This window comes from Musca autumnalis, unplaced genomic scaffold (genome assembly GCF_047663935.1).
Source record: "Musca autumnalis isolate F117 unplaced genomic scaffold, ASM4766393v1 scaffold_2, whole genome shotgun sequence".
Lineage (NCBI taxonomy): Eukaryota > Metazoa > Arthropoda > Insecta > Diptera > Muscidae > Musca > Musca autumnalis.
The window spans coordinates 120,949,361-120,964,481 of NW_027411755.1; the positions used below are offsets into that span (position 1 = coordinate 120,949,361).

The 15,121-nt window shown below is 35.4% G+C and overlaps 1 protein-coding gene across 1 annotated transcript; it reads right to left on the reverse strand.

The window, feature by feature from the left end:
- Window positions 1-11,466: 11,466 nt before the first annotated feature.
- On the reverse strand, window positions 11,467-13,975 carry LOC141393062 (KIF-binding protein-like). Its single transcript, XM_073966016.1, has 2 exons — window positions 12,737-13,975; window positions 11,467-12,380 (listed from the first exon to the last, which is right to left on the reverse strand). Exons 1-2 carry the CDS (start codon window positions 13,557-13,559, stop codon window positions 11,611-11,613), a joined length of 1,593 nt encoding a protein of 530 aa, XP_073822117.1. The 5' UTR covers window positions 13,560-13,975; the 3' UTR covers window positions 11,467-11,610.
- Window positions 13,976-15,121: the final 1,146 nt, after the last annotated feature.

The window sequence follows — 15,121 nt, forward strand, 5'->3', positions numbered from 1 at the left end:
GTATCAGTCACCAGATTCACTTCATCATCACATTTGCAGGAGAATGTGCCCGCACCATACATGATACCAAAAGCTTTATAAAATGCTTCATATAATCAGTACGCTAAATGTATCAGTCACCTGATTCCCTTCATCGTCTTTGCAGGAGATTGTGCCTACACCATATTCTTCAGTCTGGTGTTTTACACTAGGGGAAAATTTTCGAATTTCATTCTGACTCTTGAACATCTCGAATTTCTCACGCTCATGTTTTCCTGCTCTTTCTATTTTCTCCAAAAATTCGCTTCACCTCTCTCCTCTTCATCTACATTTTTTCTTAGCGCTTCACACAAAAGTAAATTTCATCAGCATAATCATCCACAATTATTTGCATCTTCGGTGACCTAAACTCTTATCTCGTGTTAAAACTTTTGTAAATATGGTTACACTACAAACAGTTAAAACTGTGGGATCCATGTAAAGATTATGCTTAAACACAGTACTTCAGAGTAATTGGCATCAATGGAAAAGTCGATAGATCCTCTTCTAAACACAATTGACATGACAGCAACGTGTCTTCCAGGTATAACGATATAGGCTAAATATTGTCTGGTCACTAGACAGCGGAATTTTATGCAACCCTTATTGTTGATCCGATTAATGTCAAATTTTGGGGCTGGGCATATTTTTGGCTTCTTACTAAATTGCAATCGAAACATATCACATATGCAAGAATATGCAAAATGTGTAAATTATGCATATGCAAATATTATTTTTTGCATATGCAAAATTTATGCATTTTACATATTTTCGTATGCAACAAATATTTCAATAATCGGGTATGTTCTACGACACACTTCACCTCTCACTTCACGCCTCAAGCATTTTGTTCAACACATTTACTCCTATTTTTGAGAACTTCTTGGGGCTAAGATTCATTAGGTTATTTAAAAAGAAGAGTACACCCAAGTCCGTCCGTAAAATACACGAAAAATAAGGGTAAATGGGGTGAACAAAATGCTTGAGGCGTGAAGTGAGAGGTGAAGTGTGTCTCAAAACATACCCGAATATCTTCAAAAATGTTTAAGCGTAAATTTTTTTCTGTTTAAGATTCTCTTCAGAAATGTCAATAAAATAGAGAAATGTATAACCACAGCCACTACCTTCAAAATCCCGAAAATCGGGAGGTATCGTTCTATGGGGGCTATATGAGGCCTGGATCTATACCGACAAATTTCAAGTGGAAAGTTTTATACGCACAACGAAAAGAGACATTCCGGGCAAGTAAGCTATACTTTGAAGACGATCTCTTGACCTGATCAGATAACAGAGTTACAGCCTAATATATCCAGTTTTTTGTTTTTAGTGTTATCACAAACACGCTAGAAGTCGCAATTATAGCTCAGTCACGAAATTTTGCACGAGGTAAGGGTTTAGGTCGAAGAAGATGCCATTACTTTTGTATATGAAATATACAAATTTTATTTTTTGTCCATATTTTTATTCCTGGATGGCATATACCGGCAAAGTAGCCTAGTTATGGAAAAATAAATACTGATATTTCCCCTGATGCAAATTGCAATAATGTGTCTGCTGGATAACGGGCCTACTGCCTAATATATGTAATGAGTTTTGTGTAGAGAACCACAATTTCCTCTCATGCTACAAATTGTCTCAATCATGACAGAAATTTTCAGTTCAGTTGTCCAATCGAATTTTTATACAAATATTGCAGTCTATTTAGCCCTGTACGTTCATCTGTCTCTCTTACTGTCTAGCTGGCTGGTGCGCATGATAACTCCCGAACGGATCTACCGATTCGAACCAAATTTTGGACTTCGTAAGTTTTTGCCCAAACTTAGTTTAATTTCGAATATGTATGAACGATAACTGTCGAAGTGCGAAATTGATTTGGTCCAAACTTTCCATACATTATTCCTTCCAGATATAGATCGGGTAAGACTATATCGGTCCACACCTTCGAGTACCTCCCACACAAAATTTGGAAAAGTGAAATTTAATTTAACGATGGTACAATTGCAATGGCAAGTCCATACCTCCAGAGATTATGGCCTAAAAAGTTCCAAGAAACCTTGAAAAACGAGCTAGAAACCGAACTAAAATGGTAAATCCGCAAGATAGCTGTCAAGGGGATTTTCTGATTCGTCCAAACTTTGCACATCCTATTATTTCATCCAGTAATGCATCAGGTTGGAATATAGACTATATCGGTCCCGTCCTTCGAGTACCTCCTACACACAATTTGGGAAAAGTGCAGTTTGAGGACCAGTCTCGGATCTATTTGAATTTTTTGAAGAAGGTTCTTTTCACGGTACCTATTGCAACGGTACAATTTTTCCGGAGTAAGTCTATACTTCCTGAGATAATAGTCCAAAATTTCCGACAAAAAATATTCTTAAACTTTTTCAAAAATCAGAAGTTAGCTTACTACAATTGATTTAGTATAGCCTTACATTCCGATACCTACAAAATACAAAATATATACATTTTGTACACGGCATAATTATTGTATTTGTTTCTTTTATGGTCAGATGCTGAGGGTATATCACCGTTAGCGGAGCTGAGTTATACTATCTTATTTGGTGTGTAATTGAATATGAATAATTTGGGATTTATAAAATTGTTTGCATGCAAATTATTTGAATTTCTATTCATTATTAGTTATTTTTATCGGTAGAAAATATGTATATAACCACAATGAACTATTTTTGAAATGCCCTGAAAATTATGCCACCGTTGAAAAGTTTGATGTGGCCAGGCCTGGGAATCATACCCGGACATTCAGCGTGCAAAGTGGTTGCACATAGCTAATTCCTAGAAGTTGTGGTGTAGGGTATCAAATGGTCGGCCCCGTCCGACTATAGCCTTTGCTTACTTGTTTAATTGTGTCGATATATTTACATAGGTTTCGGTTTTATCAGAAAGTTAGAAGAAATGGTGTGAATATGCAATATGGAAGGAAAATTTTGAAATTGTTGTGATGCTTCCTTGCAAACACATAGAGTGTTGTTCTGTTTGCACATCAACATTGGATAAATCGGAACATTTTGTCTGTCCTTACTACATAGAAAATGTAAACGATACTAGGGTTGGTTGTTTTTATCTTACCAATAAAAAATATAAATTTTTTGGGCCGAAATTGCATTATGTTATTTTGGGGTAAAACTTCATAAAGCAAAATTACCCCAAACTTGGGACAAATTTGAGGTAAAATTGTTCGAGTTATATTTGGGTCAAAATTCATTATATGTACAGTTTCACCCCAAATTTGGGGCCATTTTTCACAATGTCTTTTGGGGCCATTTTTCGCGGTGCCAATTTTGCTGATTTTTATACCCTCAGCCTTTAGGCTAAAGAGGGTATTTACACTTTGATACGACGAAAAATGTGCCTCATCGAAATAATGGTTTTAGACCCCAAGTATGTTTGTACGATATCCGTTTCAGACAATTTTGAGTAGATCTAGCAATGTCCGTCCGTCTGTCTGTCTGTCCGTCTGTCTGTCTGTCTGGCTGGCTGGTGCGCACGATAACTCTCGAACGGATCAATCGATTCGGTTCAAATTTTGGGTATCGAAATATTTTGTCCAGATTCGATTTAAGTTCGAAGATGGGTCATATAGGTCCACTCCTTCAGGTACCTCCCCCACAAATGTTCAAAAATTGTTGCAAAACTTGTGCGCGCGATAACTCTTGTAGGGAATAACCGATTTGGTCCATACTTTGCACATCGTGTAATTTCTACCAAACTTAGATGAGGTTCCAATATGGACTCAATCGGTCCACTCCTTCGGGTACCTCCCACACAAAATTTCGTAAAAGTTCGGTTTAGGACCTGGTCTCGAATCTCTTTGATTTTTGTTTACGCAACTTGTATTCGCTGTCCTTTATACGACGCTGTAAGTTTCATTAGGGGCAAGTCCATACTTCCTGAGAAAATAGCCTGAAAGTTACAAAAAACCCTATGACACCGTGTGTAGTGATTAGAGCGCAAGATAACTCTCGAACGGATCTGCCGATTCGGTCCAAAATTTGGCTTTCGTCATATTTTGTCCAAACTTAGTTCAAGTTCAAAGATGAATTATATCGGTCCACTCCTTCCGGTACCTCCCCCACAAAAGTTCGAAAATGTTCGGAAAATTTTTGCGAACGATAAGTCTTGAAGGAAGTAACCGATTTGGTCCATACTTTGCACATTATGAAATTTCTACCAGACTTAGACGAGGTTCCAATATGGAATCAATCGGTAAACTCCTTCGAGTACCTCCCACACAAAATTTCGGAAAAGTTCAGTTTAGGACCTGCTCTCGAATCGAATTGGTTTTTGGTGCAACATCTTGTATTCACTGTCCCCTATACGAAGGTACAAGTTTCCTCAGGGGCAAGTCCATACTTCCTGAAAATATAGCCTGAAAGTTGAAAAACAAACCCTATGACACCATGTTTATGGGTGGAAACTCAAGATAATTCTCGAACGGAAATTCCGATTCCGGCCAAAATTTGGCCTTCGTAATATTGCTTCCAAACTTAGTTTAAGTTCGTACATAAGCCACATCGGTCCACTCCTTCAGGTACCTACCCCACAAAAGTTCAAAAATATTCGAAAAAATTGTGCGCACGATAACACTTGATGGGAGTGACCGATTTGGTCCATACTTTACACATTCGCATAATATCTACCAGATATAGATAAGGTTCGAATATGGACTATATTTGTCCACTCCATCCCGTACCTCCCACACAAAATTTTGGATAAGTTCACTTTAAGATCTGCTATTGAATCACTTTGATTTTTGTTGAAGCAACTTACATTCGGTGCCTCAATTACGATGGTAAAAGTTGTTTCAGGGGCAAGTCCATACTTCTTGAGAAAACAGCCCGAAGGGTGTAAAAACCCCCTATGGCACCCCATGGTCTATGACGGTACATTTCCGCAAAATTTTTGAACTTTAATCCTAATCAACATTTTTGTCGGTTCATACGACCAAAATTTTGAAACCCCCTAAATACATAAGTTTTTGGTGAAAAAAGGGTTTCAATTTGCACAGGCTGAGGGTATATCTCTGTCGGCAAAGCCAACTGATACTTTTTTTCTTGTTTTTATTAATTTTAAGATAAGACACTAAAGTAGAAATATAAAAAGGGACAAAATATTTGTCATTAATTTACTCTTAGCAATCGCAGTTTTAATGGAAAAAACTGAAGTGGATACTTTTGATTGTGACTCACTGTATGTATATTGAACATGTTCGGCATTTTTCTGTAAAGAAATAATGAAAAAGATTTTTTATGAGTTAACCCCTTAAACGACTAAAAAGAGTACGTACATAAATACATACATATAGTCACCTGAAATGCCCAAAGACGTAACCCTTAACGTAACTCTTTGAGGTGACGATATGTATGTGCAACACTCGTAACTCATAGATGGGAAACAAAACAAAAATGAACCATTACAATTTTATTTTTTTCCAATTTACGAATTGATGGCCCACGTATTTCCTTTCCGGAGACGTATAGCGCGATTCAAGGCAACAATTGAAAATTGTCTTGAAGACATAAAATATGTAGAAAGATCTACGGATTTTCCAAAAAACGAAATTTCAGAATTCACGCGATTCTTTGCCTTAAGTAAATTAATAAAACTTCAATTCTTGGTCGGCTTTATAGCACTTTTAAGCTACGAATTCTTCTTCTGCGAAGAAATCGTAAATTTAGGTTAAATCCTTAATAATAAAAACACGTGGGATGGTAAGCGAAAACTAAACACCGCCATTTTGTCAAATTTTTAAAGCCCGTAGGCGTGAAATTCAATAGAAATTTTTGACTGTGCTGTGAGCCGTCCGAGGACAAATTGTACAATTTTATTTGTTCTTTCGTTCGTTTTTTATGCGAACCGCATAAAAAACAACATGGTGGTATGCCCACCCACGATTTAGACGGAACATAACTGTAAGACACGATTTAGACGGAACATAAGGCTGTGCGTGTATCGTTCAGCGAAGCAATTGTACTGTGGGTATTTGTTGTATTTGGACAACTCCTTTTTGCAATAAACCACAGCGGGACGTAATTTGAAGATGTCTACTTGGTGTCGTCTAGTAGCAACATCTCTGCGTGTCTTCACATCCAATATACAGTTGAGAAATTGTTGGTTAATTAATGCCAAGGCGTCTTTAAGCGTTTATCATTATGAATGTCCTTGTGTCGTTTTTAGAAACAATATTTTTTTTTTTAACATTTTAGACCCAAGTGAAATTAAAGGAACATCACTGACAATTGTATACAATTAACTCCATAGAGTTAACATTGACAGAAAAAATTTGTAATCAGACTACCTTCCACCATAGTACTGAGGGTATATTAAGTTTGTTTTAACGTTTGTAACACATTAAAATAATAAGGGATACGGAGAAAAGGCAAAATTTTTTAGATCTCCATCAAAAAATCTTAAATTTTTTTAAGCTACATGAACGATTTTTTATGTTAATTGCGAAGATACTAATTTTGGTTATTGCTCGCAAAAGTTATGGCGGTTTCAATTATGATAATAAGAAAAATAAGAAATAAACACAAAGATGTAAAATTCTGCAGTCCAACAATAAAAAACGCCAACAACAATAATAGGCATCAGCACGGCCTTGTTGACTAATGCGTAATGCAAAAACAACTTTCTTGTTGTTTTTACCCCCGCTTATTGAAGCAACATTCCTATGTTCGTATTCTTTGCGAAGCAAAGACGACATAAAAACAGTGGTGGATATAAAATTTTAGTTCGACTCAAATTGTAGGGTAAACAGCTTTAGGGCCATACAGCAAATTTCTCATTTTGTTTAATTTGCCAGATGGCTTTATTGACCTGTTTATCTATACAGAGTCGGCGAAAAAGGGAACTGATGAAGTTGTTTGGTGACAACTGAAACTATGTGCCCTATGACCTGTTTATCTATACAGAGTCGGCGAAAAAGGGAACTGATGAAGTTGTTTGGTGACAACTGAAACTATAGTATTCCCTACCCTTCGCCCGCAACTAATAAATTTCATATCCACTTTAAAATATTTTGTTGTTATTCAAACAATTGAATTACCACAAAATATGGACTTAAGCTGAAATAAACACAAAGAAATAAGAAAAAATCTTAAAAAACGCTACTCACTATTTTGATCAAAAGTGTCAATATTTGGTTTACTACATATTATATGAGTAATGCGGATCAAAACTTCAGTGAAAAAGTTGATATTTTTCTAAAAAAATAAGAAAGAATTTAAAATAATTAGTAAAAGCCAAAACTATACAAATCTGTTTACCGGTTCGCGTATTATAGCAGGACAAAATATTTTGAGCAAATTTATAAAATGTTTGTAAAAAATATTTTTTCATATTTATTTTGAGAGTTCCCAGCTAGCATTTGGAAGATTGTATTTTCAAAAATCGCATTGCGGAGTCATTTTAGAGTCCCTTTGGTGATAAAAAATTGATTAAGTCGCTTGTATGATTAGAAAGGGCTCGAAAGTGACTCCCTGTAATGATTAAAAAGAGTTGAATTTAAAATACAACAACAAATGTGTAGCAATCACAAATTAATCATTCAGGCGTTTAAAATGTTACTATTTTTTCGTTATTTATTGTCACATTTGAACAGATATGTGATTAAAAACTGATTGTTTTGTTTTATTTTTGTTTGGTTGTAAATAATTCTCATATACACTTTCTATAAAACTTTGATATAAATGTAACGTATAATATTAAGCGTATAGACAAACACAACACATGTTCAGGTTTTGCCGAGTGAAATGAAGAAGCTGTATACTAACCACCGCGCAACATAAAGGATAATTAAAAGACATAACAAAGCAGAAAAGACAATAAAACAAAGGAAAGAAACAAAAAAGAATAAAAACGAAAATTCTTTTATTTTGTTTCGTCTAATAAAAAAACTCATAAATGACTCCCTAAAGACTCATAAACTATTATAAACATGACTCAAAAAAGACTCGAAAAAGAGTCCAAAATTTATCAACAAATCACCAATAAATGATTAAAATACGACTCGAAAAAGACTTTATATACCATTAGAAAATGGGCAAAAATGACTCGAAACTAATGCAGAGAAAGACTCATTTCTGATTTGTTTAGAAGAGTCGCCTGAGGTTACGTTTTCCTCCCGACAAAGGAGTCATTTATGATCAGAAAATGAGCTCATATTCCAGCTTTGGATCAAAAAAGACTCGAATTTGATTAAAATTTTCAAAAACTGCTGGCTGGGAATGTACGAAACATACAGTGGTACAGATAAGTATACGTACATCTTACAAAAATGGAGTAATATAATACGTACATTTATTACAATTATAGAAATTCAATTTTCACAACACAGAAAAGTATACGTACACTCCAAGGAAATATGAGTATTATCGTTCAATTTATGGAATCAATTAATGCCCAAGGATTGTATCAAAATTAGGTCAGTAACATCATTTTTTTCTATCGGAATCAATGACAAAACTACCGAAAACGATAGGGAACCAATTATTTAACCATTCTGATTACTAAAATGCCATAAAAGCCAAACATTTGGAAATTATTAATCGATTATGGTGGTGCATCATTTTCCATGCTCAATTTAATAATGTCAATTTTTTGTTTTCCGGTAAAATTTTAGTATAACGGTACAGTAAACGGAATATTTTTGTATGCCATCTTAAAGACAACTTTCAGCCCACAAAATTGTTTTTTTTTTTAATAGTTAAAAAATCTCGTTTACAAGTCAACGTTTACATTTTTTATTTTAAGTTGCGTCATTTTCAGTGACAGCAACTGTGTACTCGCTCATTGGCGAATCGGATCGAATACTTACAAACATGGTTTAAATCTATTGATGTAAAAGAAAAATAAGGAGAGGTGTTTTACACTTTCATTATACCCTCAGCCTTTAGGCTAAAGAGGGTATTTACACTTTGATACGACCAAAAATGTGCCTCATCGAAATAATGGTTTTAGACCCCAAGTATGTTTGTACGATATCCGTTTCAGACAATTTTGAGTAGATCTAGCAATGTCCGTCCGTCTGTCTGTCTGGCAGGCTGGTGCGCACGATAACTCTCGAACGGAACGGTCTCATTTACTGTTTATATAACCTGGTACCTTTTTCGTACATCTGGCAACCCTCCTGATTTAATTATTCTGAAGGTAATTTTTTTTAGTTTATGACAATCCGTCCTAGTGAACTAAAGAAACTCATAAAACGTCTTAGTTTTCAAATATTCCCGGTTTAAAACCTACAGGACCCTGTTTACATGTAATATGACCTGGTACTCCCTTGGTCCATATGGTAACCCTCCTAGTACGGATATTCGATGACTAATATTGTTGATACTTGTTAGTAGTTACTCCCTCTTAAAAATAAAATCATAAATTGTCCTGATTTTCAAGTATTTACCGAAAATATGGGGTATATTGGAACCTCCATTACATTTCGAAAACATTTATTTGACAACTTGCATTACATGTAGTTATTGCTTTTCGTTATTTTTTGTTGGACCACGTGGGTTAATTTTTTATTTATACATCCAATCTTGTCTTAAATAAGTCGTTCAACTAATTTTTGCAAAAAACCCGACATTTTTATCACAATTATCAGTAATTTTTTCATTAATTAATACAGAAAAATGTTAGTTTTCTTGGTTCGAAAACAATAACTTGACAAACTGTAACTCTCGAACGGATCTGCCGATTCGGTCCAAAATTTGGCTTTCGTAATATTTTGTCCAAACTTAGTTCAAAGATGGATTATGTCGGTCCACTCCTTCCGGTACCTCCCCCACAAAAGTTCGAAAATGTTCGGAAAATTTGTGCGTACTATAACTCTTGAAGGGAGTAACCGATTTGGTCCATACTTAGTACATTATGAAATTTCTACCAGACCTAGATGAGGTTCCAATATGGACTCAATCGGTAAACTCCTTTGAGCACCTCCCACACAATATTTCGGAAAAGTTCAGTTTAGGATCTGCTCTCGAATCGCCTTGGTTTTTGTTGTAACATCTTGTATTCACTGTCCCCTATACGAAGGTACAAGCTTCCTCAGGGGCAAGTCCATACTTCCTGAAAAAATAGCCTGAAGGTTGAAAAACAAACCCTATGACACCATGTTTATGGGTGGAAGCGAAAGATAATTCTCGAACGGAAATGCCGATTCCGGCCAAAATTTGGCCTTCGTAATATGGTTTTCAAACTTAGTTTAAGTCCGTAGATAAGCCATATCGGTCCACTCCTTCAGGTACCTACCTCACAATAGTTCAAAAATATTCCGAAAAATTGTGCGCACGATAACTCTTGATGGGAGTGACCGATTTGGTCCACACTTTACACATTCTCATAATATCTACCAGATATAGATCAGGTTCGAATATGGACTATATTTGTCCACTCCATCCCGTACCTCCCACACAAAATTTTGGATAAGTTCACTTTAAGACCTGCTATTGAATCATTTTGATTTTTGTTGAAGGAACTAACATTCGCTGCCTCAATTACGATGGTAAAAGTTCTTTCAGGGGCAAGTCCATACTTCTTGAGAAAACAGCCCGAAGGGTGTAAAAACCCCCTATGGCACCCCTATGGTCTTTGTCGGATCATTCCTTTAAGTACCTTTTCCGCAAAATTTTTGAACTTTAATCCTAATCAAATTTTTTGTCGGTTCATCGACAAAAATTTTGAAACCCCCTAAATACATAATTTTTTTGTGAAAAAAGTATTTCAACTTGCACAGGCTGAGGGTATATCTCTGTCGGCGAAGCCGACGGATACTTTTTAACTTGTTTTTTAAACTTTGCCTAAGGCCCATACCTATATACGGACGTATACCCAGGGCGTGTGTGGTGAAAAAAGTAGAACACATGTATTATTATGAGAACTACCGAAATACGTTGAGCGTATACTTTTGGTAAGTTGAAAAAATTTAACTTTGACGGAACGTTATTGTTTGTATGTGTGTGTGTGTTTTGTATTTTAAAAGCAAAAGCACAACAAAACATGAAATAAAATTCATTGCAAAGGAAAATTAGTTGTTTTACGAATGAAAACATTTAAGTAAGTTTCGGTCGCGGATTTTGTGTTTTAAATGTGATTTGGGACTCAACGTATTTGGGTAATACGGACGCTTAGAGAGCGTTGTTTTGGTAGGTTGGTGAAATATTTGTGTACGTCCCGTCGTTATTTAGGTTTAGCAGTAACACAACAATTGAATCGAATACTAATACTATGTTTACATTTGCGAAATCCACTCGATTTCAACTGTCAATTCCTTTGCGTATACGTCAAATGAAAACTCATCTGAAATCGATTCGATTTCATTTGACGTTTGAGCAATGGAATTGACAGTTGAAATCGAGTGGATTTCGTAAATGTAAACATAGTATTACAAACATGGTTTAAATCTATTGATGTAAAAAAAATAAGGAGAGGTTTTTTATACTTTCATTTTTATTATTTAACAAAAAAATTCATTTTTGTACAACTTTCTCAATGAAAACAATCAAATAACTAATTATAATTATAATAATTATACAAAGTTCAAAATATGTGTTCTATTTGCAAGTTTATATTTTATTAGCGCCCAAAGAATACTTTATTAATTGATTCGATTCTTTTTTGTGCAACGTCGATATCCTGTTTAAAGGCGATTTTCATTTCCTTATCCTTGTTGCAATGCCAGATAAACTCTTTTAAATAAGTATAGGCATCTGTAATCGATTCTGGTATATCAGGATCTGCATGTATTGAATATAACAAGGCGAGTTTATTGTGAGCGTCTATGCACATTTTCTTCTCCTCAAATGTCGTGTTCGGTTTCCAATAACTCGATTCCCCTCTAAATGAGTTAATCAATAATTGAAAATAGAGTATGGCACGTTTGGCCATTTGATCACTTTCACTCCGGTTAATAAAAGAAGTATCGACATTTTCATCAATCATTCGACCTTCAAGTTGTATTAGAAGACAATAACTTTGACCCGTGCCATACCAAACGTCTCGCCATATTCCAATTGGAGTTTTTGGACCGAGTTGTCCAAAAAAATCATCAAAATATTTGAAGCTCATTTTTTGCATATCGTATTGGTTGTGCCACTGATCTTCGAAAGATGACATGAGATTGTAAAGTTTTGCAAAATCCGTCGTTACATTGACAAATGTTTTAAGCTCAACATTCGGTTTATAAAACTCTTTGGACTTTTCAAGCCATTTCTTAATGAACAAGAAAACTTCTTTGGCATCATTTAATGTGGTGCAGTAGTCAGCGGTTATTTTCTCATATTTTGCCAATGGTAGTTTGGGAAACAAAAATGGCATTTCGTTGTCCAACGCAATATGTTTCATACCTGAAATTAAACAAAGGGAACGTGTGTAAATATTAGAGTGAAATTGAACTTATTTAATTTTATATACGTGCATATTTTATAACTGTTTAGCACTGACAAATGCAAAACAAATTAAGAAATTTCCAATATACGGTTCTAAGAACGAAATACATTAAACATAGCTACACAAATATCTAATATACAAGTTCCACAAAAAGACTATCCTTGTCCTATCTATCATAGCAGGGAAAGAATTTCGTAATCTCACTTTCGTAACATTGAAAAAGAAATAGAACAAACATAAAATTTTGAAACATTCACAAAAAGTAAAAAAACTACACATTTAGCCAATTAAACTCAGAAGTTTCAATACTTACCGGAAAATAATTCATGCTCTTCTCCATCTAAACGTTTCCTTGATACGGTCAGCAGTGAAAGACCATAATGTGCCCACTGACGACCCAAATCGGCAAATACTTTTTCAACATGATGACCATCATTTGATTCATTCCTAAATTCCTCGGCAAAATAATTAGCTGCGGCCATGTAACGTCGAGCTTCCTTAAAATTTCTACGTGTAATGTAGAAAAATGCGATATCCGCTGATTGGGCTGATAAATCACAACTGATGTACAACTTGTTTTCAAATGACCACTTCATTGCCATGTAGTTATATTTGACTGTCATATTAACTATTCCCAAATCATTATATACTTCTGCCAACTGTTCCATTATTTCCTTATATAGTCTATCTTCTTGAGTGATACCTTTGTGATTGGCACCTTCTTGTGATTCCTTGTGTTCTTTGTAGGCCTTCTCAGCATCCGTAAGGTAATAAAGAGCCTTCTTTCTATCGTCGGTAATAGCGCCAATATTAAACAAAGCTCCCATATATGCTGATCTAGCTTTTGTTTGGATGTCGTGCGTTTTAAACAATTCTAGGCACTCCTTAAAGTAACTCTCTGCCATAGTTATATCACCATTATTTACATATAAACACCCAATGTCATGATAAATATGAGCCAAAATACTTTGAATTGCCAGATATTCGCCATCTTTGGACGTTAAAAACTCTTTAAAATCATCCTTTAATTGCAGGAACAATTTCAGAGCAATGGGATTTTTTTCGAAAGGTTTGTTCTTTGGCATCGCTTGCTGTTTAATTTGGTTGTAACGTGTTATTAATAACATTTGATCCATTTTACGTTGTAAATATTTGTTTATTTTTTAGTTGGCACTCTTACTATGTGATACCGATCGTTGTTAATGCGACGACAGTTGAAACTGATCTGATTGTTCGCAGTCAGGAAAGCAAACATACACCATTTCTTGTGAAGCAATGTGAAGCCAGCCTGTGGATGTTGCCATACTGAGTGCAGGTAGCGACAGAATTTGTTGTGTTCCCTTAAGGCCAGAATACAACGGATTTATGTTGCTTATTTTGTCCGCCTCGCTTTAAAGCGAAATGCTAAATTGTACTGTTTTTAATACATAGCACTCAACGAAGGGAGATTTAAGGCGCCACAGTTAAAAGTTGCTGAGCTTTGGAATTATTCGGCTGCTTCACATTTAACATTGCGTTTCGACAATCAACTTGACATAAACTTGTGTTCACTTTGAAAAATAGAATTTTGGTGTAAAGGTAAGGTCACATTAGGCAAATATTTGATCCAGCGACCGGCATTGTGCGCTTACTGAGAGCAAGTGAGCATAAACTTCAACGCATTATTTACGCTCACTTGCTCTCAGTAAGCGCACACTGCCGGTCGCTGGATCAAATATTTGCCTAATGTGACCTTACCTTAAGTTTTATGTTCAGTAATAATTATCTCCGAACAATTCATATTAAAAAATTAAATTTTATTTAAAAACAAGTAAAAAAGCGTTAATTTCGTCCGGGCCGAACTTTTCATACCCTCCACCATAAGTTGTTCTGAACTAAAAGGGAATAATTAGTTTTCATTCCTGTCCACAACTTTAAGTGGGTACCTAAAATTTTCAGATAATTTACCTAAGAAGTCTTCATTCGGGCCACACTATTATATGGGAGGTACTGTTATATAGGAGTTATAACAAAACATGGACCTATGTTGACAGTTTTTGATGGAGAAGGTTTGTGACCACTGGGAATCTCAAATGTTAAATTACTGGTAGTTTGGTGGAATAACATAGGACAAATTCTAGCTAGTTCTGTAAAAATTGTCGCTAAAGTCCTAAAAATACCGAAACTCGGGAGGTACCGTTATATGGGGGCTATACCAAACACGGACCTACATATGTTGACAATTTTTAGTGGAGAAGTTTTGCGAACACTGAAGAGAAGTTTGCGAACCGGAAATCGGGGGTATCGTTATATGGGGGCTATACCAAAACGTGGATCGATATAACCCATCATCGAACTTGACCTGCCTGCAAACAAAAGACGGATTTTCCCAAAATTTCAGCGTCGTATCTCCATTTTTGTGGATGCTAGAGTGATTACCACAGACGGACGGACGGACATGCATATATCGACTCAGAATTTTACCCTGATCAAGAATATATATACTTTATAGGGTCGCAAATGAGTATTTCAATACGTTACAAAGGGAAAAACAAACTTTATATACCCTCCATACTATGGTGGAGGGCAGCACATGAGACCCCAATTGAACACTGCCCCAACACTAGGCAATAACTAGCAATTTTGCTGGTTACTGGTAAACATAACTAGTTACCACCCAATCTACTCGCAACGCTATAGACTGGTGAATTTAGCATGG